Source organism: Chiloscyllium plagiosum, chromosome 21, assembly GCF_004010195.1.
Source record: "Chiloscyllium plagiosum isolate BGI_BamShark_2017 chromosome 21, ASM401019v2, whole genome shotgun sequence".
Lineage (NCBI taxonomy): Eukaryota > Metazoa > Chordata > Chondrichthyes > Orectolobiformes > Hemiscylliidae > Chiloscyllium > Chiloscyllium plagiosum.
The window spans coordinates 18,903,748-18,927,665 of NC_057730.1; the positions used below are offsets into that span (position 1 = coordinate 18,903,748).

The window sequence follows — 23,918 nt, forward strand, 5'->3', positions numbered from 1 at the left end:
AGGATGGGAGTCATTAAATGCCTTCCTACTTCCAAGCTTGTCACTTGAGAGAGCAAAATGTTTTGCCCATAATTTCAGTACATGTTCGTGTTTCTCTACAAATTTTGTGGCAAGTGCTATAGTTAAACGTTGAATCCAGAAGAATACTTTAAGACTGTTTTAAGACATACAGGTCTTTTGAAAGGACAAATGTTTTCCTCAGAACAAAAGGTCTTAACCTGAACCAGTGTGGTGTATAACTTAGCATTTGGTTTCTTTCAGGTATTCTATAGAGAAAATATAAATGACCAGAATCCTGAAGGTTCTATGTGGACTGAAATCCAGACTCCTGGGGAAGTAGTTCAGATAACTTGTGGACCGGGAGATCTTTTGTGTGCTGTATTATGGGAAGGTCAGCTGATTGTGAGGGATGGAATAAACAGAGAGAATCCTAAAGGTATACAATTTTAGTTTAGCATGAATGCACTCATAATTATTGTTAATATGTTGATATAGAACATCAAAGTTAGGAATCTCATTGAATACGCAGGCAAGAAAGTGTCTACCTAAAATTGCAAATAAGTATAAAGTGCAGAAAGAGCTCATTCAGCAAATGGTCTTTGTGCATTGAAATTTAGATTTTTGTGTTGTAGATGTTGTGAATCAGGAACACTAAGGCATACACGCTATTTAGATATAACCCAAATGACATTATTACTTTCTGCAATGTTCCATCAAGCAACATCATGCTTCCAAATGTCATCCTGATGAGGCAGAGCTGGAGCACAGAAGGAAAGAAAAGGAAGAAATTCCCTCACACCAGATCCCATTACCCCATGAGTCATTCTATGCCATGTGCCCAAAGACCTGTTCAGCCGATTCAGTCCCACAAAGACCCAGAACAGAAATTTGTGACCCAAAATAGACATCACTCTCAAATCAAGGGACAGCTGCAATGCCTGTCACTGCTTGGAGCAGCAAAAGGTTCCACCCAATAATGGAAACCTCTTTGACACAAAGATAGTAATATGATCCTCTCAGTGTGGTTGAAAGCTGTAAGCTAGTAAAAGAAGTATGAGACATGGTCGCTAAATTAATCAATGCAGTCAGCCACTGACCTCATATTTGATGACAAATGAGGAAGTCATGTTTTGGGTATGTGAATATTGCAGCGGTCCAGGAGGATGGATTTACAACTTAGGGCTGGAGTTCAACTGTTAGTCATGTTTGGAAACAGCCAGATTAAGTAATTTAAAATTATGAAAAAATCTGGACAACGAGAGGCCAGAGCTTTACTGTTCAGTGTGGCATGTCAAGGCATTTCTGATAAAATTATATTTCTTCAGACTTAATTTTCACAAAGTCTTTATGAATAGATGAAAAGCCTTGTCTTCTCATTTATTTATTCATAAATTAAAGTGCTGCATCTTGGCCAAATAATAGCCCAAGACACTGCAGTTTTCCACTGGGTGTCATGTTACGGATGCTATAAATGTGTTCTCTGTTACTTGATCTATAGGGAGTTCTTGGAAGATTGTTGAACCACCAAACTCTGAAAATGGTCTTGTTCAGGTATCAGTGGGCGTTAATGTACTATGGGCTATCACACGGGACAGAAGAGTAAGTACACAAACTGCAGGTAGTCTATACAATATTATTGTTAGCGAGGTTTTGGATGTAGGTTTGCTCACTGAGCTGGAAGGTTCGTTTCCAGACATTTTGTCACCCTACTAGGTAACATCTTCAGTGGGCCTCAGGTGAAGTACTGCTGAAAACTCCTGCTTTCTATTTATATGTTTGGGTTTCTTTGGGATGGTGTTGTCATTTCCTGTGGTGAAGTCACTTCCTGTTCCTTTTGTCAAGGGTGGTAGATGGGGTCTAACTCGATGTATTTGTTGATAGAGTTAGACCCCATCTACCACCCCCTGAGAAAAGGAACAGGAAGTGACTTCACTACAGGAAATGACATCACCAACCCAAAGAAACCCAAACATATAAAGCAGGAATTTTCAGCAGTGCTTCACCTAAGGCCCACTGAAGATGTTACCTAGTAGGGTGACGAAACGTCTGGAAATGAACCTTCCAGCTCAGCGAGCAAACCTACATCCACAATATTATTGTAAATAATATATGCATTGGTTTGGAGTTCCTCAGCTGAGACCAGGAAATAAATCATAAACCACAATTTTAAACATGGACCCTTTGTTTTCTGCACAGTCACTGCTGTACTAGAAGATGTAATAATAGTGAGCTCTTAGAGGATGGTTAGTGGTGGGCGGCATTGTGAACCAGCTGTGGGCTTTCTCAAATTATATCTGCTTTCTAAAGCCAAACAATATTTTAAATAGTGCAGCTCTTTAAGTTGACAAGAGGTGTGTGTATGCAAAGGAGACAAATAGTCATAGAGACATACAGCACAGAAACAGACCCTTCAGTCCAACTCGTCCATGCCAACCAGATATCCTAAACTAATCTTGGCCCATATCCCTCCAAACTCTTCCTATTCATATACCCATCCAAATGCCTTTTAAATGTTGTAATTATAATGAGAGAAAAACCATGGTCTGTCCCTTGTGCTCAGGATCTAACAGAATGATTCCATTCCCTTCCTGTCAATGGCTGCTGGATGATAGCTGATTGTTCATGACCGGGTTCACTCCTCCTTCATGGAGGACAGTGACTTCAATATTTGCCTGGGACTAGAGACCTCCATCAGCATAAGGAAGCAGGTGGTCTCTTGCTTCTGAGGGTTGTATCATGACTGCATGGATAACTGCTCTGTCGTCCGAGTTCTTATAGAGTATAGGAGTTGGAAGGTCATGTGGCAGCAGTAGTACATTGCATAGGCCAATATTGGGATACTGCGCACAGTTCTGGTCTCCCTGCTATAGAAAGGATGTTGTGAAACTTGTAAATCTTTTTTGAACCCTTACAAGGATGTTGCCAAGGTTGAAGGGTTTGGGCTATAGGGAGAGCATGAATAGACTGGGGCTATTTTCCCTGGAGCATTGTAGGCTGAGGGGTGACCTTAGAGGTTTATAAAATCATGAGGGGCATGGATAGATTGAAGAGCCAAGGTCTTTTCCGTGGGGAAAGGGATTCCAAAACTAGAGGACACAGGTTTAAGGTGAGAGGGGAAAGATATAAAAGGGACGTAAGGGGCAACATTTTCACGCAGAGATGGTGCATGCATGCAATGAGCTGCCAGAGGAAATTGTGGAGGCTGGTACAATTGCAACATTTTAAAGGCATCTGGATAGTCAAATGAATAAGAAGAGTTTGGAGTGATATGGGCCAACTGCTAGCAAATGGGAGTAGATTTTTTAGGATATCTAGTTGGCATGGACAAGTTGGACTGAAAGGTTTGTTTCCATTCTGTACATCTCTATGGTTCTAAGAGTGTGTATGTGTGAGAGAGCAAGTTTGTGTAAGAGATAGAGATAAGAGCATGTGTGTGTGCATGAGAGAGTACAAGATAGTGTGTGAATGAGAGAGTAACTGCATGTTACTCTCTCATTCATGAAGGAATGCAAGAATGTGTGTGTTTATGTGAATGAGCGAGAGAACAAGAGTGTGTGTGAGAGAGGGATGTCTGAGTGTGTAAGAGACGCCGTGTGAAAGTGTGTGTCTATGTGTGCATATGTGCGTGAGGGTGACACTGTATGCATGTGTAAGAGAGGGAAGTGTGAGCGTGTGAGAGAGGCACTGAGTGTGAAAGAGAGACAGACAGACAGACATTGAGTGAAAGCAAGAGAAAGTGTCTGTGAGCAAGAGAGACCTGTGTTTGTGTTTAAGTGTGAAAGAGAGAATTGTGCACACTTCCAGCTGTTCACCTTTCCCTACTCTTCCACAAATGCCTGTCCACACACAGGCCTCAGAGAGGAAGAAACCCCAGGCTGAATGGCAACGCACTCTGTCCCCCAATCTGCATGAATTTTGCCCTCGTGAGCTTCAAGTGTACATCATTAGAGGTAAACACAAGATTTAAATCAACTCTTTGGCTTGGCCCTAATCTCCATCCCTTTCCCTGGTGACCAGGATTTGACCTCCCTCTATATGCTCCTTAAGCAAGAGTACTCTTATCCATCTGCCTCCATTCTATTTTTCATAATTTTGAAATTTTCCAAAATTATGCCACACTGCGTCTTAATTTTCATGAGTCCCCTCTCACCCGTCACCCCTTGCATCAGGACTCAATTTAGTAACACTTTGATTTCAAAATTTTAAATCTAAAGCTTATATAAAATAGAATGTGGGCAGATGGCAGATAGAGTACAATGGAATACTAAAGTCTACTGAAAATAAATTCATGGATTGGGGTCTTAGTAAATGAGCTATGGCAGAAGCAAAGTTGGGTAATTTTACAGAGGTGGAAATAGGCAGTCTTCATCGTGACATTGATACGAGGTCAAATATCACTTTTGAGTTTAAATGTGACCCTGAGGTAGCATTTTGACAGCACTTACAAGGAAACAGAGCTTGTGTATGGACTAAAGACAATTACTTTGGTCTTCAACATATATTTATGTGGCCCCATATATTGACGAAAGCAGAGTAATATTTATACCATACAAATGCCAGACAATGATCATCTCCAATAAGAGACAATCTGACTCCCATCCCTTGACATTCAATTGTTTCATTATCACTGAATCCCCCACTATCAACATTCTGGCGGTTAACATTGACTCGAAACTCAATAAGACTTACCACCTAAACACAGTGGCTAGAAGAGCAGGTGAAATGCTAGGAATACTGAGGTGAGTAATTTATCTCCTGAGTCCACAAAGCCTGTCCAACATTTACAAGGTCCAAGTCAGGAGTGTGATGGAATACTCCCCACTTGCCTAGATGGTTGCAGCTCAAACAACACTCCAGAAACTTGACACTATCCAGGACAAAGCAGCCCACTTGATTGGAACCACATCCATAAACCTTGGTTTTAAAATTTTCAACTTGTTTTTCAAGTCCCTCCCTGGCTTCATCTTCCCTATGTCTGTTTAGATCCAGCCTTTCAATCCTCTGACATATCTGTGTTCTATAAATTAAGATCTCCGTACATTTCCCAAGTTTAATCTCTCTACTGTTGGTGGCTGTACCTTCAACTGCCTAGAATTGAAGCTCTAAATTCTCTCCTATACCCATCTTACCCTCTTTACTTTTAAGATTGGAGATGTAGTGGACAGCAAAGAAGGTTACCTCCGATTACAATGGGATCTTGATCAGATGGACCGATGGGCTGAGAAGTGGCAGATGGAGTTTAATTCAGATAAATGTGAGGTGCTGCATTTTGGGAAGGCAAATCTTAGCAGGACCTATACACTTAATGGGAAGGTCCTAGGGAGTGTTGCTGAACAAAGAGACCTTGGAGTGCAGGTTCATAGCTCCTTGAAAGTGAAATTGCAAGTAGATGGGATAGTGAAGAAGGTGTTTGGTATGCTTTCCTTTATTGGTCAGAGTTTTGAGTGCAGGAGTTGGGAGGTCATGTTGTGGCTGTACAGGACATTGGTTAGGTCACTGTTGGAATATTGCCTGCAATTCTGGTCTCCTTCCTATCGGAAAGATGTTGTGAAACTTAAAAGGGTTCAGAAAAGATTACAAGGATGTTGCCAGGGTTGGAGGATTTGAGCTACAGGAGAGGTTGAACAGTATGGGGCTGTTTTCCCTGTAGCATCAGAGACTGAGGGGTGACCTTATAGAGGTTTACAAAATCATGACGGGCATGGATAGGATAAATAGACAGGTCTTTTCCCTGGGGTGGGGGAGTCCAGAACTAGAGGGCATAGGTTTAGGGTGAGAGGGGAAAGATATAAAAGAGACCTAAGGGGCAACATTTTCACGCAGAGGGTGGTACATATATGGAAAGAGCTGCCAGAGGAAGTGAGCTAGTACAAATGCAACATTTAAAAGGGATTTGGATGGGTATATAAATAGGAAGGATTTGGTGGGATATAGACCAGGTGCTGGCAGGTGGGACTAGATTGGGTTGGGATATCTGGTCGGCATGGACAGGTGGATTGAAAGGTCTGTTTCATCTCCACGACTCTGATTCTATGCTACATTAAAACCAATCCTTTGACCAAGTTTTCTGATATCTGCTTGAATCTCCTTAAGAGTAAAATTTTGCTTTATAACACACCTGTGTGAACCTCCTTGTGATTGTTTAAGGGCACCTATATAAATACATGTTGCAAACCATCACTTTTGAAATTTCTATTCTTTGTCTGTCTTAATATTTTGCTTTGTTCATCAGATGCAATCCAAGCAAATAATTCATCTATTTGTTCTAATTCCATGTTGCCCTCTCTTCTAAAGTCACTTTCAGTTGTCCTCTTTCTGTATCTCATTAACTCAGTTTTCATTCTTTGTTCAAAACTTGTCTGATCACCTCCCAAATACCTTTTGGAATCTCTCTCCACTCTGTTGCCCTCCTGGTACTTTGTCAATTTCCCATTGTTCTAGAATGAAGCTTACATGTAGTAATAAACCAATGTTGAAGAAAATGTTTTCAATAAATTACTTGAAGACTAATAAAAGGATATAAACCTCAAAGTAGAACTATTGAACAGCCGAGGAAAGAACCCAGAATACTTTTGATATAGTCAGATAACAATGTATCTAGTTTACTGCTCCAAGTATGATCCTATTATTGTGGAATTTCAGTCTGTTCTCAGGCATTGCACATTTCAATTTGTCTGTAAGTGCAGCGTATTTTACTCTCATTGATTGTAGCAACCTGTATTCTAAATCACACAATTCCTCTTCATCCATCTTCATTGTAATTGCAACTTGACACCCCATCCAGTGACATTTTAATTTTGAAATTTTCATTTCCGTGGCCTTGGCACTCCCTCACTCTCTGTTATCTCTTCCAGCCCCACAACTCCACAAGATATCTGTGCTGCTCCAATCCTGCCCCCTTGTGAATCCTTGATTTTATTGCCCTAACGATGGAAGCCATGCCCTCAGCTGCTTCGGTCTTGAAGTTTTGAAACTTGAATCTCCACGCTTCTCTATTCTCCCTTAAGATGCTTATTAAAACCTGTTTCTTCGTACAAGCTGTTGTTTGCTTGCTGAGCCATCTCCTTATGTGGCTCAGTCTCAAATTTTGTTTCATATTTAGATTTGAGTCCTTGTGACTCGGTAGTCTGTAGCCATCAAGATTCAACATTGAGTGCAGTAATTTTAGATCACTACCTTAACCTCCATTTTGGTTCATGTTCGTGTTCCTCTTGGTTCGTTCTTTACTCATTCACTTTGCATTTGGACAGGTGCTAGCTAACCCCAGAGTTCAATTTGTTTCTTATAACTGTCCATTACTTTTCGCTTTGGCTTTGTAATTTGAAACCTTTTACCAATTAACCTCTTCTGCCCACCACCATATCATAGGCTTTCCCTTTATCCTCCTGTTCGCCCCACCCACCCCCCGACACCTTACTTGCAAAATCCTGTTAAATTTCTAACTTGCAGTTCTGATTAAGGGATTATTGATTATGAATCAGATTCTCTCTACAGATCCTGCCTTCATCACTGAGTACATACAGCATTTTTTGTTTTTATTTTACTAAATCCAGTTTCCTCCAGGAACTCCGGTTTCCTCCCACAATTCAAAGATGTGCAAGTCAGGTCAATTGGCCATGCTAAATTGCCAATAGTGTTTGGTGCATTAGTCAGAGGTAAACATAGGAATGGGTCTGGGTGGGTTACTCTTCAGAAGATCGCTGGACTTATGGGCCAAATGGCCTGTTTCTGTACTGTAGGGAATCTAATCTAATTTTTTAAAATGCATCATGCCTGTACAATCTCTTTTGAAAGAGCACTCTCATTCTACTCCTGTGTCCTTTTTTCTGTATTTTTTTTATTTTTCAACTATATCTCCAATTCCCTTTTGAAAGTTAACGTTGATTCTGCTCGCACCATCTTTGCAGAAGATGCTTTCCAGATCACTAGGTTTTAAAGAAGTCCTCCTCATCTCTCTTTTTTCTTTTGCAAGTAAACTTAAATCTGGTTACTGATTCCCCTGCCCTTGAAATAGTTTATCTCTGTCTCCTCTTTCAAAAAGTGTTGAACACTTTAAAAATGTATGTATCATTTTGCAAGCAGTGTTTCTCTGTCACTAGGTCTGGTTTCGAAGAGGTGTCTGCTCTGAGAACCCTGTAGGAACAGGCTGGATTTGTATGAATATAGAGATGGTAATGGTGAATGTGGGATTAAATGATCAGGTATGAATAATTTTTTATTTCCTTCTTTGACAGTTCTCGTGCTTTTTAAGACCAGTTGGATGTAACTGGCACAAAGTTTTATTGCATTGTTTCAAATCAAATGTGTCTACATAATGCAATTTGTTTTCATGTTTAATCTTCCCAGTTTTATTTATACCTGAATTTAATTATTCTACTTTGTTCCTAAATCTTTTCAAAATTATCTTCAAAACAATTTTGATCAATTTATTTCAGTGGGTTGTTGTGGGTGATGCTCAAGGCTGTAATTATAGTAACTAAGTTTAGCTTTGAAATTCCTCTATCAATATGTTATTATACGCAAACACTTTGTTTTGCCAGCTGGCTTAAATTAAATTGGACAGCAGGCTGCACTGTGCCACTTACACAATTTTATTTTTTGTTCTAATCCAAGGTTTGGGGAATTGGTTATGAAGATCGTAATATTTATTTCCGTCATGGAGTGACACCAACTGAATACAGTGGAAAAGCTTGGAAAATAATAGTAGCTAGCAGAGAGCATGACCGAGCTTCTCGTACAGGCAGTGCTACCAGTCTTGCAAGGTACAGTAACCCATCAAAGACACAAGGATTTGCAACATACACATACAAATGTTGAGATAAATGGTAATCATTTGTAGGAAGGAACAGTATTAGAAAGAGGCTAGTCAGCTCCTCAAACATGTTCCATCATTCACTTTAATAAGCAGCGACCAATATCGTAGCTCCATTCACCTGCCTTTGTTCCACTGATACCCAACAAAAATCTATTCGTCTGTTTTTGAAATTTTCAATTGATTTCCAATCTTAATGTAATTTAGAGACAGAATTCCATATTTCCAGTACTCTTTATAAGAAGGACTATATCCTGCCATCACCACTAAATGTCGTAGCTCAAATTTTCAAATTAATACTCCCTTGTTCTGGAATTCCTCATTCCAGGGGAAATAATTTCTCCCCATATTTATCTTACTGAATCTTTAAACAGCAACTTATAATTCTGATCATCCAACGGAATTAAGCGTTTGTAACACCCCATCAGTAGTGGCATATTAACCATTGATACACTAACTAGTTGTTACTCGTCCCATTGTCCACCAAAGTCTACACGCACAGAGTCTACTGTGTTTATTTTGATTTTTGTGTAAGATTGGTTAATAATGGATGCAATTATTTCTGGTAAAGTTCTGCATTATACATCAGGATTACATATCTTCCAAATTGTCCATTAAATTCAGCTGTTTCTCTCGACAAAAAGTGCAAAAAATACTAAATTTGCAGTACACTCAAGAAACTTCTGTCTACTGAAATAATTCCATTCCCTCCACTGATTACAATTTACTCTGACAAACTGCAAGCCTTCCTTTGTAATTATAATAGTCATGTGGTCAGGTTTTCTTAGACTCTTGATTGCTTGTAGCTGATGTCTAAGTTGGAGTACTATCAGCTATTTCAGTCTACTGAGAGTCAGCCATTTTCTAGTGACAAGTCTCTATTTTAAACTCAGCCACTTTAATGAAATGTAAAGAGAGTCCCTGCTTCTCACAATGAGGCTTAACTTAGCAAATTCCTGCGCTGAAAATTCCTTTCCATGTTCATTGAATATTCGCTGATACAACATAATATGTCACAGAATCTTGAATTTTGTTCATCCATGAGGTTTGTGGAATAGAATTTATTGCCCATGCATAGTACCCTTGAGATGGTGATAATGAGCTGCCATCTTGAACCTGTTTGGTCAAGGTAAATTCAGTACTGTTAGGCAAAGAGCTAGACAGAAACATTTGGATCTAGGGAAGTGAAGCAACTGATATATTTTCAAGTAGGATTATAAAGAACTGTGGACTGAAATGAAAAGGTACTGTTTTAAATTTTTCTGAAACACTAGCTACATGTTTTGGAAAGTGAGAAACCTGATTCCCATCAGGTATCATAAATATAGTCAGTTCTGCTATAACATGCTAGTTACATTCTCGTGCAATCCTGCCTAATAAGAAAAGCGCATAACAGGAGCACCATTTAAATTATTGGGTTTGGATTTGCGATATAACCAATATACGCTTGTTTTAGAAACAGTGTCCTCAATGAATCAATGACATTATAGCGAATTTGCATTAATGAAATGTGCATTATAAGCAGAATGACCTGTAATTACTTGCAGTTGAAGTGATTGCACATGAGGAGGAGCTGAGGACTTGTGTACAGATGCAGCTGGTTACAGATGTTGATTGGTCTATGGGCTAATGCATAGTTGTTAATGACAAGGATCTTTTTTTTGCCAACAACCCTGTGACTGGTTCTTAGCTAACTGAACAGCTTGGAGCTGGAGCAAGATAGAGAAGGATTTTGGTCTGCCTCAGCTCAAGGGCTATCTCTTGGTTTTCAGCAGTCAAAACTCACTTTAAACTTGAAGAAAACCAATGAATCTTTCCCCAGCAGTTGCTGCAAGCTGTGGACTTTTAATTGATAAATCAGAGAAATTTTACCATGCTTCTTGGAAATAGTGGAAGCATTCAGAAAAGGGAAGCCAAAAAGAAACTTTCATATCAGCAAAAACGAACCCAACAGATCTTGTGGACAAATATTACTGAATTATCTGTCCAGTTTTCCCCTTCCATCCATGTGTTTTTTTGCCCTATACATACATCTATCTGTCTGTGTGTTGGGAGTGGGATGGGGTGGGGTTTTAAGGAAGTCCGAGTTTTAATTAGTAGCATTTTATGTCAATGGTTTACAACTGTTTACTTGTGACTAGAATCTAATTACTCGTAATAAATAGAAATTCTTGTTTAGTACAAAAATCTGGTCCATGCTTTCTGTCAACCTAGGACTGAAAATCAGGCATATTGGGAAATTTTGTATAAGCCCCAATGCTTTTTATAAGCATATTAAGAGCAGGAGGATTGCAACCGAAAAGAGTGGGACCTGTTAGAGACCAAAGTGACAACCTGTGCATGGAGCCATTGGATATGGGTGAGGTCTTAAATGAACACTTCTCATCTGTATTCACAGAGGAGAAAGGCATTGTAGCCAGGGATTTCATTTAGGATGGTGAAGTTCTAGAACACGTAAAGACTAATAAAGGAGAAGTTCATAGAATTATACAGCACAGAAACAGACCCTTCAGTCCAACCAGTCCATTCCAAACATAATCTAACTGAGGGTTCAAAATTATGAGAGGCCTAGACAGAGTAGATTGTGAGAATCTCATGCCAGATGTGTCTTAGACCAGGGGGAATATGTTTAAGGTAATGAACAAATGGTTTAGAGGAGATCCAAGAAATATTTTTTTACTCAGAGGGCTGTAGGTATATGTTGTGCTGCCTGAGAGGGTGGTGGAGGCAAGTATTCTCGCAACATTTAAGAAGCTTCTGGATGAGTACTTAAAGTGTTAGGGCACAGTAAGCAATGGACCAAGTACAAATAAATAGGATTAGTGTAGTTTGGTGTTTTACGGTCAGCATAGACATGATGGTGGGCCAGATGTTTTGTTACCATGCGGAATGACTCTAGTTTAAAACCTTTAACTTTTATGATGGCACTGGGAATAATGGAATTTGGTTTCCAGTGGGCTGCCCCTGTGAATCAAGTTATGCTGGTGAGTGGCTTGCAGGTGGTGATGCTACCATCCCTCTGATGCCCTTGTCCTACGTGATAGCAGTAGTTGTAAGTTTAAAAGGTTCAGTCCTTAGAAGAGAAAGTGAGGTCTGCAGATGCTGGAGATCAGAGATGGAAATGTGTTGCTGGAAAAGCGCAGCAGGTCAGGCAGCATCTAGGGAACAGGAGAATCGACGTTTTGGGCATTAGCCCTTCTTCAGGAATTCTCCTGTTCCCTAGATGCTGCCTGACCTGCTGCGCTTTTCCAGCAACACATTTCCATCTCAGTCCTTAGAAGCCTTGGTGAATTTCTGCAATGTGGTTGTATGTGGCAGACACCCCTGCTTCTGTACTTTCAATGGTGGAGGGCGATAATGTTTATGGACCTATTGCCAATCAACAGGACTGCTTTTTCCTAGATAGTGTCAAGTTTCCTGAGTGTTATTGGAGCTGTACTTATCCAGACAAATGGAGAATATTCCATCACACCTCTGACATGTGACTTGTAGATAATAAATTTTGGGGAGTCAGGAGATGAGTTACTTACTGCAGGATTCCTAGCCTCTGACCTGCTATTATAGCCACACTATCTATAAGGCTAGTGCAGTTCAGTTTCTGGTCACTGACAGCCCTTAGGATGTTGATAGGAGTGGATTAAATGATGGTATTGCAACTTAATGTGTTGGGGATGTAGTTAGATTCTCTCTTGTTGCCGATGATCATTGCTTGATATTGGTGTGGCATGAATGTTATTTGCCTTGTGTCAGCCTAAACCTGGATATTGCCCATGCCTTGCAGCATTTGGCTATGGTTTGTTTCACTGTCTGAAGAGTTGTAAGTTGTGGAGAAGAGTATCTGTGTCTGCTGGTATATGGTAATCAGCAGGAGGTCCTGACATTGGAATAGGTCATACTCCGGCATGGTGGTGGTGTTGCCATAGTGGAATTCAAACCCAGGTCCCCAAAGCATAATCTCGGTCTCTGGATTAGTAGTCCAGCGATAATTCCATGATACCATTGCCTCCCTGCTTATAGCAGAGAACAAAATCATTTAGCCCATTGTGCCTATGTTGATGTTTTGAAAGAGCTAACTAATTAGATTCATTTTCTTGTTCTTTGTGCAGAGCTGTGCAATTTTTTCAAGCATTTATCCAATTCCCTTTAGAAATTCATTTTTCAATCTGTTTCTGTGAACATTCAGGTACTATGTTCCAGATCTGATAACTTACTGTATGAATAGGTTTCTCCTCATTTTGCCAATTACTCTTAAGTACTTACAACTTTGATTTGCTCTTTATTTTAGTGCTGGCTGTTTCTTTGGTGATGAAGTTAGGTTGCCATCACAAGTGTCCATTAGTAGCGAAGTCGATTTCTCCTCAGAAATGGACAAACTGGCAAAGAAAACTGAAAACATTCTCGAAACAATTGGTGAGCGTGCAAGATGTCCCCATGCCAGTGGAGATGGAGATGGAGATGGAGATGTTGCTTCCAGTCCTGACATTGAGAAAAAATGTGCTGATGTTGCAAATGTATTTGAGACCATCCCTTTAATGGGAGCATCTTCAGAAAAATGGGTGCAACCTGTTGCTAAACCATCTGTTTCCCAAGCTCCATATTTGACGGACCAAGGGGGACCTTTGCAGGATGGTGCTGAATTGATTATTGCTCATTCAATCTCAAACACAATGAGCTCAGACCCGGCTGAAACATCCAGTGTTTCTTCTGTAGGCACCTATCCTTTTGGAATTGAAGAGCACTACGTGTCTGATGAGCACCCACTCTGGGCCTGGCTCAGTGGAGGAGGTTGTGAAGTAGAAGCTCACACCCAGCTGAACTGGTTCACTGCCCAGTCAGGTAGTCAGTCTCTTACATTCTTATTGTTATACTACTCCTGAGCAATACAGCTGATAATGATAGTGTTAATGCACCAATGAAAATTACATCTGTCCCTAGAGTCACTGTCCTGAACATGTTTTATTAATTGAAAGCAGTCTCAACTAAGTTTCCATTCTTTCTTCATTTGCTAAACCCCTCACTTGTATTTTTATTGCCTCAGGAGTTGGATTTTCCAGCCTCCCACCTTACATCCTCTTAAACTTGAACTCATCAAAGGGGAAACACACCCACAATGGCTCAGTGGTCAGCACTGCTCCCTCACAGTGCCAGGAGTACTGGTTCAAATCCAACCGTGGGTGACAGTCTATGTGAAGTTTGCACGTTCTCCCCATGTCTGCATGGGTTTCTGCCTAGTGTTCCGGTTTCCCCTCTCAGTCCAATGATGTGCAGATTAGGTGGATTGATCATGCTAAATTTGCCCCAACAGTTTCCAGAATGTGCAGGATAGGAGGAATAGCTAGGGTAAATGTGGGGCAATGGAGATGGGGTGGCAGAGTTGGTCTGAGTGGGATGCTCTTTGGAGGGTTGGCACAGATTCGATGGGCTGAATGGCCTCTGTCTTCACTATAAGAATTCTATAAAAATAATTCTGCTAACCCACTTTCTAACCCAAACCAGGTCGAGTTTACCTGTCAGCCCCCTGTAACCATCAAATCTGCTCTTGATCTGGCAATTCTCTGAAAAATAGCTTCAAACTAAGCTGTGAATAGAATGAAAGGAAATACTGATTGAAACAATTGCAAAGTTAAATCAGGTCATGTAATAGAAGTAAAATCTCTGAAATTATTTCATTAACTATTAAACACCATATTGGACTAAACAGCCATAGCCTAAAATCTAAGGCCAGGCACTTCGGTAATGAAGTTAAGACTCAAAATAGTGATAGAAGGTTGGAAATCTGTTCCAAAAAACACCTTTGATGCTGACTCAACCAGTAGTTTTAAATCAAAGAATGGTGATTTTCATTAACTGAAGGTATCACAGGATATGGGGCAAATGTAACTACATCAAGTAAGGTCACAGGACAGGAATAGCTCTGAATTTTACAAGGGTCATGCTACTCTGAGGAAATACCTTTTTCAAAATGATAAACTTTTAAAAAGCTTGCCCACACAGAGGTAGCACATGGGGATGACTTTAAAAATCTGGTGATTTGTATATGGAGGGTAAGAGGCCCACATGGGGTGACCAAGAGGATGGAGTGTGTTGGAGGCGGGAGAGGGGGTCCTCGGAGGGTGGGTGGAAGTCACGATTGAAGGGTTTATGCCTGAAATATCAACTCTTCTGCTTCTCGGATGCCGTCTGACCTACTGTGCTTTTCAAGTGCCACATGTTTTGACTCTGACTCTCTAGCATCTGCAGTCCTCAGTTTCTCCCTGATGGTTGGTATATGTCCTGCTCTTGAGAGCTGCCAGCCAATGTGATTGACTAGCAGTCCGGGCACAGTCACAGTTATAGAGTCATACAGCATGGAAACAGACCCTCTGATCCAACTTGTCCATGCTTACCAAGTTTGCCAAACTAAACTAGTCCCACTTGTGCATTTGACCCAAATCCTTCTAAACCCTTCCTATAGATGTACCTGTACAAATGTTTTCTAAATGTTGTAACTGGACCTGCGTCCACCACTTCCTCTGGCAGTTCATTCCTCATACAAACCACCCTCTGTATGAAGAAGTTGCCCCTCAGGTGCTTTGTAAATCTTTCTTCTCTCACCTTATTAATAATTTTGAACTCCCCTACCTGAGGGGAAAATACCTTTACTATTCACTTTATCTATGCCCCTCGTGATTTGATAAACCTCTTGTAGGGCCACCCTTCAACCTCCTATGCTCTAGTGAAAAAAGTCCCACCCTCTCCTTATAACTCAGTGAACACAGTAGTGGGCGCAACTAGGACTACAAGGAAGCCCTCCGAGATTGTGGCTGACATTGGAACCCAGGGAAGCTCTCTGCTTTCAGGTTGGGTAGGGATCAAGCATCCTTTTTGGAGGCTAGGTGGGAAGAACAAAGTGGTTTGAGAGATGTGATGGAGGAGTGGGAAATGCCCCATAGGCTCAATTAAGTGGTTTGCTGCCCCTTATTTCTCATTCTGAAAAACTGGCCTTTCTACTCACCACCTGCTGCTGCCAGGATTTTACGGCAATAGAGAAAAATCTAGACTACAATTTCTTTGAACAGTGATATAGATCCGAGAGGACAAGTGGCCATTGACTATCATTGTGTTCCTTTAGTGGTGATTGCAGTCTTTTTGAATGGATGAGTTAAAATTTGAGATTAAAAGCATTGTTGTGAGAAAAAATTTTCAGTTTTAAATTTTCTTTTGGTATTGCACATCACAAATGTGTTATCTTCAAACTGGTTGCTTATATTGTTTCCCGTCAGATTTAGGTCACAGGAATGTCAAAACGACCCTTTTTTAAAATCTTAAATAAAAAAAGAGAGTGACTTGTTCCACCATATGCTATTTCCGTGGTTTTGCAGGACAGCCATTTTCTCAGCTGTCATTCTCAATGCCTATTAGCTGCACCCAGCAGACAGTTTGGCGGAAACAGATAATTCATCAGTTAACTGAACGGTCCAAACGGGAGCTGGAGGATTTTAAACATTATGAGCAAGCAGTTGAACAGGTAAGGTGGTTCTAACATCTTAAAAGACTCGTGTTTATGTTCCTTTTCCATGATATCCCAAGCATTTTATAGTCAATGAAGCATTTGTTGAAATGCAGTCACTGTTGTAATGCAGCATATATTGCACCAATTTGCACAGTGTACTCCCACAAGCAGTAATGTGATGCTGACAGGATCTCAGTTTAATATTTAATAATCCTAGTGTGTGACTTTCCTTTTGTACATCTAGCCTAAATGGGTACTTAAGCCTCTGAAATAAGTATGGGAGTAAAGTGGGAACAGGGAACTGAGTTGGGTGATCAGCCATTATCATATTGAATGAAACAACAGGCTCAAAGGGCTGAATGGCCTCCTGCTGTTCCATTCAGTATGATCATTCCTGCTCCTATTTTCTATGTTTCTAATTCAGATTCAGAGACAATACCTACAGATCGCCAGCTGGCGCAGGATAAATTGAATATTTAGATTATGATATCATAATGTTTCTCACAGATATGTTTTTAATCTTTGCTTAATTTATAAGAGATGTTTTGCCAGGGGATTAAACGTCAAGTCATTTTTGTAATGCAGAGCTATTCTTGTTGTGTTGTAATATGTCAAAGTAACCATCATTTAAGGAGCTGCATATTTCAATTTGTTTAACATGTGATTTTCTATCCTTGTGAGCTAGGATTTTTAACTGGGAGAGTGTTGCTTATTATTTATAGTTGGATAAACATGTTTCCAGTGATCCATAATTTTTCTTTTCCCTCTTATACCATGCTGTTATGCCTAGTCCATATGGATAAAAAAAGGAGCAATGCAGTGGTGGAGAGATGGAAAGCCATACAAATGGATAGACGTCAGGGTAGCACTGGAACAGTTTACAGGGAATGATGGAAAACGGGATGGGATCTTTTTCATTTACTACACATTCAATGATGAGAAGAAGGTGAGTACTGTTTGTAGATTCTGCAGTCCAGCTATCTTTATGTCAGAAACAGAACTGAATGGTAGGAGTTAGAAACTAGAGTCTTTGTCAAATGTACTTTGCTGCTTCAAGGGGAATTCATTTATTCCACTACATAATTCAGTCTTATGGATTGGAATTTGAGATATTTGGAGAACAGTTTTAATCATGCTGTTTAAATAAGCTAAAATGTATGAAAACATCAAAATGGATAACAATCATGATTTGAATTCTTTGTGCTTGTAGGTGAGGTCTATCCTTGTAACAATCTAAGTATTATGTAAGTTAAATACTGTAGTGCTTCTGTGTAATTATTTTTAGTTGTAAATAAATGTAATCATTAGTATTAGCCTGATCACTACAATTTGGAAGAGTCATAGAGATGTACAGCATATCATCAGGTCGGTCCAACTTGTCCATGCCCACTAGCTGTCCTAAATTAATCTAGTTCTAATTGACCATATCCATCTAAACCCTTCCTATTCATATACCCATCCTGATGCCTTTTAAATGTTGTAAGTGTACTAGCGTACACTACCTTCTCTGGTAGCTTATTCCATACATGCACCAACTCTTGAAAAGAAAACAGAAATCGCTGACGAAACTCAGTAGGTCTGGCAGCATCTGTGGGAAGAAAGCAGCCTTAACATATTGAGTCCGATAACTCCTCAACAGAACTGATAGCAGCTAGGAAACTACTGCTGAGCTTTGCCAACAATTTCTGTTTCTGTTTCAGATCTCCAACATCCACAGTTCTTGTTTTATTATCGTATAGGTTTCTTGTTTGTCTTGGTCAAAAACATAAATGTTTATTCCTGTGACACTCAGTCCTATTCATTACATATTAAACAAAAAGCAGGTTAGTTCAAAGGAGATACAGTTTCTACCCAAATAGAATACCAAAGTAGTTGGGTATCTGTAGTACATGAAATAAACTTTGGGATGGTGCCTATGTTTGTCATCTTATTCACAGTCTTTCCAACATTTTGCTTCTGCACTGCACTTTGATGCTTTCCCAAAAGAACTTGATGAAGCATATCATAAACTTAGTTGGAGGTGAGTTAGCCTAATTCTATGAACAATTTATGCATTTGGACTTCTGAATGAAATAAAAGACTAAGCACACCTTCTTTGTCAAGAATGAGGATTTCTGATTATGAATTATGTATACATTCTCAACTTCTGGCACATTTTATGTTGAACTATTACTTGTATTATACTTCCAGTGTTGATCCTCCTACACCATGTATCTTCACATCTGCAGGCTGTAACTTTTGTTTCTTTAGCCATGGTTTTTGATCTGATAGGACAGTCATTCATCCTGTTGAAATGTGCAATTCTCAGTTGGATTCAGGTCAACTGAAAATTTTAAAACAAAAATTGATAAATTCTTGTTGAATACGGAGCCTTAAAAGTTCAGGAGCCAAGATACTAGTAAAGTTAAAATACAGATCAGTTCTGCTCTAATTGAATAGCAGAACAAGTTAGAGGGGTTAAATTGCTTCCTTATTTGCTGGTGTTCAAGAGAGTAACAAATGAAAGAACATAATGGAAGGATAGTTTGGAGTATGGATGTTCATCCTGCCCCTCCCATTTCCCACAAGATTTGAAAGTTGTCAATTACATAGCAGCAAGAGTAGGCTATTCAGCCCTTTGATCCTGGTCTAGCATTCAATGAGATCATGGCTGATTTGTGGCCTAACTCCATAGATCTGCCTTTTGGCTCATATCCCTAAAATATTTTGCTTAAGAAAAAAAATGTATCTATCTTAGAACTAAAATTAAAAGCTGATCTAGCAAGAAGTGTTGTTTGTGGAAGAGAGTTCAGTTTCAATCATCTCATTGTTAGGAATGCATAGCAGTTTTTTGGTCAAATCGCACCAGTATATCTTGCATCACCTGGCTCAGTAGAGCCTAGCTTGGAGAGTTAGCTCTCAAGTGCCCTGGGCGACTTGTGATTATAGAAAAGTGTGCCTTAATACTCAAGAGAAGTTACAAAGCCAATTAAAAAGTTCTCCCTGTGAGTGGACAGGCGGTAATCCGCCTACAGTTGTGTTCTCCCAGCAGTATTTCACAGTGATAAAGTCTCAAATTGGTGGCTCATTGGATGTTGCACCAACCTAGCCTGAGGTATTGAGCCCTAAGTTATTTAACAAACATATGTTCATGGAGAATAAGAGTACATGAAGCACAAAGATAAAAGATGCCTTTTTTATGAACACTGTTGATTTTTCTGAAATAATCACTCTTTGAGTGTTCTTTGTAGATATCTAACATTTTACTATTCTTTCATATGTCAGATGTATTTTTTTTAATTTTACAGTACCTTCACATGTTTTCAAATGAAATTACAATTTTGGTTCCGATTGCTAATGAAACAAAACACTCATTTGCTATTTATACTCCTGAGCGGACAAAGCAGAGATGGCCAATCAGGTTGGCAACAACTACAGAGCAAGAAATGTATGACTGGGTAAGTGATCGAAGGAGAAATCATTCAGTATCCTAACCATTTCCTGGAGGTCAGTGTGTTTTCTGGCACAGAATCACTACCTATATAAGCCTTTGTGATGGTGCAATCGCATGTTGACAGATTCCTGCTGTCTGAATTCAACAGTTGAAAAACAGCTTGCTGTTAAATTGGGAAAGATAAAAGCCATTTGATATGTGAACAAGGACATTGGATTCAGGTGAAATTACTTAATACAGAAAGTGGTTAGAATGTAGAACTTGTTATCACAAGGAGCAGTTGAAGCAAAATAGCATAGTTCCATTGAAGGGAAAACCAGAAAATGAGGTAAAAAGAATTAGTGAAGTACTAATAGGGTGCATTGAAACAGCCACAAGTGGACCATACCAAATAGCCTGCAAATACTTTGCAATACCTTGCAATAACTGGGATCAGAATTGTATGTCACTGCCAGCATGGCTGGTATCAGTCAGCTCTGTACATTTTCTGTTCTGAAGAAGGGTCACTGGATATGAAGCATTGAGTCTGCATTCTCTATGTAGATGCTGTCAGATCTGCTGAGTTTCTCTAGCAATTTCTGGTTTTGTTTTAGCATGTACCTATTGATGCCTTGACTTCAGGGGTACGAGTCCAACAAGCCCTCAAAGTAGGTTCTGAAGAACTCATGTCGGACTCAAACCTTTAACTCTGTTTCTCTGGCCATAGATACTGCCAGACATGCTGATTTTCTTCAGAAGTTTCTACTTTTGTTTCATGTCGTCAAAGCTAATGTCCATAGCTGGGAATATTATTCATTTCCAAATTCTTCAGTGGCTGCAATGCTATTCTCACAGATACTTTATAAGTGGAAGGGAGTAATGCAACATTAAAACAAGAATATAAAGATTCTGTGTTAGTTCTTAAGAAAGGAAAGCTATTAGGATTGTAAAAGCAAAATACTGCAAATATTGGAAATCTGAAATAAAAACGGAATGTGCTGAAAAGATTCAGCAGGTCTGGCAGTATTTGTGAAGAAAGATACAAAGTTAATATTTCGAGTTGAATACACTACTTCTTCAGGACTGAAGGAATAGATGAAGAACATACAGATGTCAGAGATAAGCATTTCCACCTTTGTTCAGCAATTTAAATGGTGCCTTTCACAATCTCAGGATGTCCAAAATTATTTCTTAGTCAATGTAGTAATTTTGAAGTTTAATCCACATTATGATGAATGGTACAGCAGCCAATTTATAAATAGCAAAGTCCCTAAGCAATTGGATAAGTGACAAGTTAATGTGTTTCAATCTGATATAAATATTGGACAAATCTTCTGGATGAACTCTCCTGCTTTTCTCAACCAGAAAACAGCAGTTCCAACAAAGCCGTGTTCCCTCTGCTTTAGTACCAGGAGTGTCAGCCTATATTTTGTGCCTGTCAGAGCTGGTTCAGGCTGTCTATGTTTGAACATCCTGCATAGTTCACTGAAAAGTGATCTGTAACAAAAGCTCTGCTGGATTTTTATTTTTTCTTTTGGCCAGCGAATGTGGTATTCTAAGATCCCATTGCCTATGAAGGAGAATTGTAGCCAACTAAATGTAAACGAAGAATTGAAGCTGGGAAATTCTTGCTCATCGTCATCTACATATTCACTGAACCATCCTGGGAGTCTGTGATGTGATATGAATTTTAGATGCGAGCCAGGGAACTTGTCTGTGATATAACTTCTTATTTGCCTTTTTTTTTCCAATATCTCTGCAGAACAGAACTGTATAGTATAAGTGAGAACCAAATCATTGTGCAGTGGTCATGTTCAATAAAATGACCAGACAAAGGCAGCTTTGAGGCTTAGCACATAACTTGTTTTGTCACAGACTTTGTAGGACATGGCCCTGCATCGTGCTTCTTCACTAGACTCAGAAAAGTCTAGGAACAAATGCTTCGCTATAAAGGGAGGTATATCAATTCTAGAAAGAATAATTGTACAAGAAAAGCTATATCTGAAATAAGTAATTTGATTTGATAACCCCTTTCCACAACTTAATTTTTTGCTCATCCTCTCCTGAAAACACTGAGATTGACAATATGTGTTGGTATTCTATTTGGCTATGAAAAGGGGTGTGCTAGATTCACAAGGAACATCTGATATCCATAGACATTCTTTTCAAATTTGGGTATCACACTTTATGAAGGATGCAAAGACATTGAGAGCAAAGAAGAGATTCACAAGAATAGTGTTTGGAGTGATGAATTTCAGTTATGAAGCTTGTTTGGAGAAGTTAGGACTGTTTTCATTGGACGTAGGACTGAGATCAGATTTGGTAAGATTTTAAAAATCTTGAGAGTTCTGCACAGAGTGGATATGATGAAACTGTTCCAGCTCAACATAGGACTGAGAATGAGAGCGCACAGAATTGCTAAAGAAACAAAAAGGACATGTAGAAAAGCTTTTTCTTGCACTTAATGGTTACCGGAATGCATTGTAAAAAGAGTGGTTGAGTCAGTATCGATTGAATCATTCAAAAGGGAGTTAGACTGTAATTTGAAAAGGGAGAATGTCCAGGGTTACAGGGAAAAGGGCAGGAAAATTACCTAAGTAAGTTATTTATTTAAGAAAGCCAGTGCTGATACAATAAGCTAAATGACTTCATTTTGTGCTGTCACAACTCAGCAATTCTGTAGTTGCTGATAATATTATATCAGCATCAGGCGCACAATAGATTCTCTCCTTTTTTTATATCACCTTATTCACAAAACAATGAAGTATGAAAACGAACCTCGTGCTTGAAATTTAAAACCAGTGAAATTTATAAAAGGCACTGTAGTGTTATACTAACTGAGCATTTTTTAAAATTTCTTAATCCACCAAATTAAGTAGTTTTTGATTGGCATAGTCAGCCCAAAATCTTTCAAGATCTCTGGTTATCTCCAAGTCTGGCTTCTTTTGCATCCAAGTCTTAATTTCCCCTGATTGGCAGCCATGTGCATATCTACCTGGACCCTAAACTCTGAAATTCCCTCCATAAACACCTTGGCCTCTCTCTCCTTCTTTTAAGGCACTCCTTAAACACCACCTCTTTGGTACTTATGGTCACCCATCCTATTGTTTCCATTTGTGGTTCAGAATTGAGTTTGTTTGATAGCACTCCAAAGAAATTACATTCCAAGGACAATATATAGATGCAAATTGTTATTTGCGATGGTCAGGTGGAAAAATGCATGCTGTTAGTAGCCATCTACAAGACGCAATTTTATTCAAAAAAAAATCACTTGTCTTATATATATATTTTGTACTATAGTATCATGTGTTTTGCTACAGCTCGCTGTCCTGAGTTTAGCATGCTGTGACAGTAGAGATCTCCATGGACCCCCGTCTAACCAGGCCCTTTGGTCTGTCACATGTAAAGGAGATATCTTCGTCAGTGAGCCAACCCCGAATTTGGAAGCAGCACAACATCCTTTGCCAAGTGATCAATTGTAAGTCCTCTTGCCTTTGTTGGAATGCCCAGGTCTAAACAATAATGCAGCATCTTTTACAATAATAAAGCTAGTATAGCTTGTAACTAAACAGAATGCAGAAAAAAAGAGTACAAAGCTGTTGGATTGTTATTAAAAACATAATTTGGTTTGGTAATGTCCTCCAGGAAGGAAACTTGCCTCACTTAACCTGCCTTAATGTAATTTCAATACCACACTGTCATGGATTACCTTTCATTGCCTTCTGAAGTGGCCTAATATAAAACCAAACCAGCAGTTCAAGAAGCCTATCCAACACGACCACCTTCCAACGGAAACTACGGATCTACCGTGAATCCTTCTCAGCGACATCAGTAATATTTTGAAGGCGCAGAATGGACAGTAATGGTTCATTAGACATTGATCTGAGTTCCTTTCCACATGGATAGAAGGAGAGAGACTTTAGTGCATAGTGCTGATATCAGTGTGTATGTTTAAATCCTGCAGAGTGAAATTTGAAAAGCCCACACCTTGAAATATTTCCACTTGCAATTCACCATCTGCTAAACTTTTCAGAAGTCTACAGATGTTTCCAAAACCGACAGAAGTTAAGCTTTCATTAAAAGCATTCTCCTGTACATAAAGGCAACATCTTTGGATTCCATCTCTCAGACTCCGAAGTGAGAATGTTCAAATGCAGCAAGATCTGGATAATATCCAGGCTTGGGCTGACAAGTGGCAAGTA

At 39.5% G+C, this 23,918-nt stretch overlaps 1 protein-coding gene across 2 annotated transcripts in view; it reads left to right on the forward strand.

The window, feature by feature from the left end:
• The window catches only part of tecpr1a (tectonin beta-propeller repeat containing 1a), a 74,204-nt gene that overhangs the window by 22,338 nt on the left and 27,948 nt on the right, over nucleotides 1–23,918 (forward strand). For both annotated transcript variants that reach the window (XM_043711359.1, XM_043711360.1), the window contains 9 exons: nucleotides 262–436; nucleotides 1,499–1,599; nucleotides 8,100–8,201; nucleotides 8,614–8,762; nucleotides 13,098–13,648; nucleotides 16,174–16,319; nucleotides 17,095–17,250; nucleotides 19,592–19,741; nucleotides 23,037–23,194. In XM_043711359.1, the coding sequence (XP_043567294.1) occupies nucleotides 262–436; nucleotides 1,499–1,599; nucleotides 8,100–8,201; nucleotides 8,614–8,762; nucleotides 13,098–13,648; nucleotides 16,174–16,319; nucleotides 17,095–17,250; nucleotides 19,592–19,741; nucleotides 23,037–23,194 (1,688 nt within the window). The remainder of the gene's footprint in view (nucleotides 1–261; nucleotides 437–1,498; nucleotides 1,600–8,099; nucleotides 8,202–8,613; nucleotides 8,763–13,097; nucleotides 13,649–16,173; nucleotides 16,320–17,094; nucleotides 17,251–19,591; nucleotides 19,742–23,036; nucleotides 23,195–23,918) is intronic.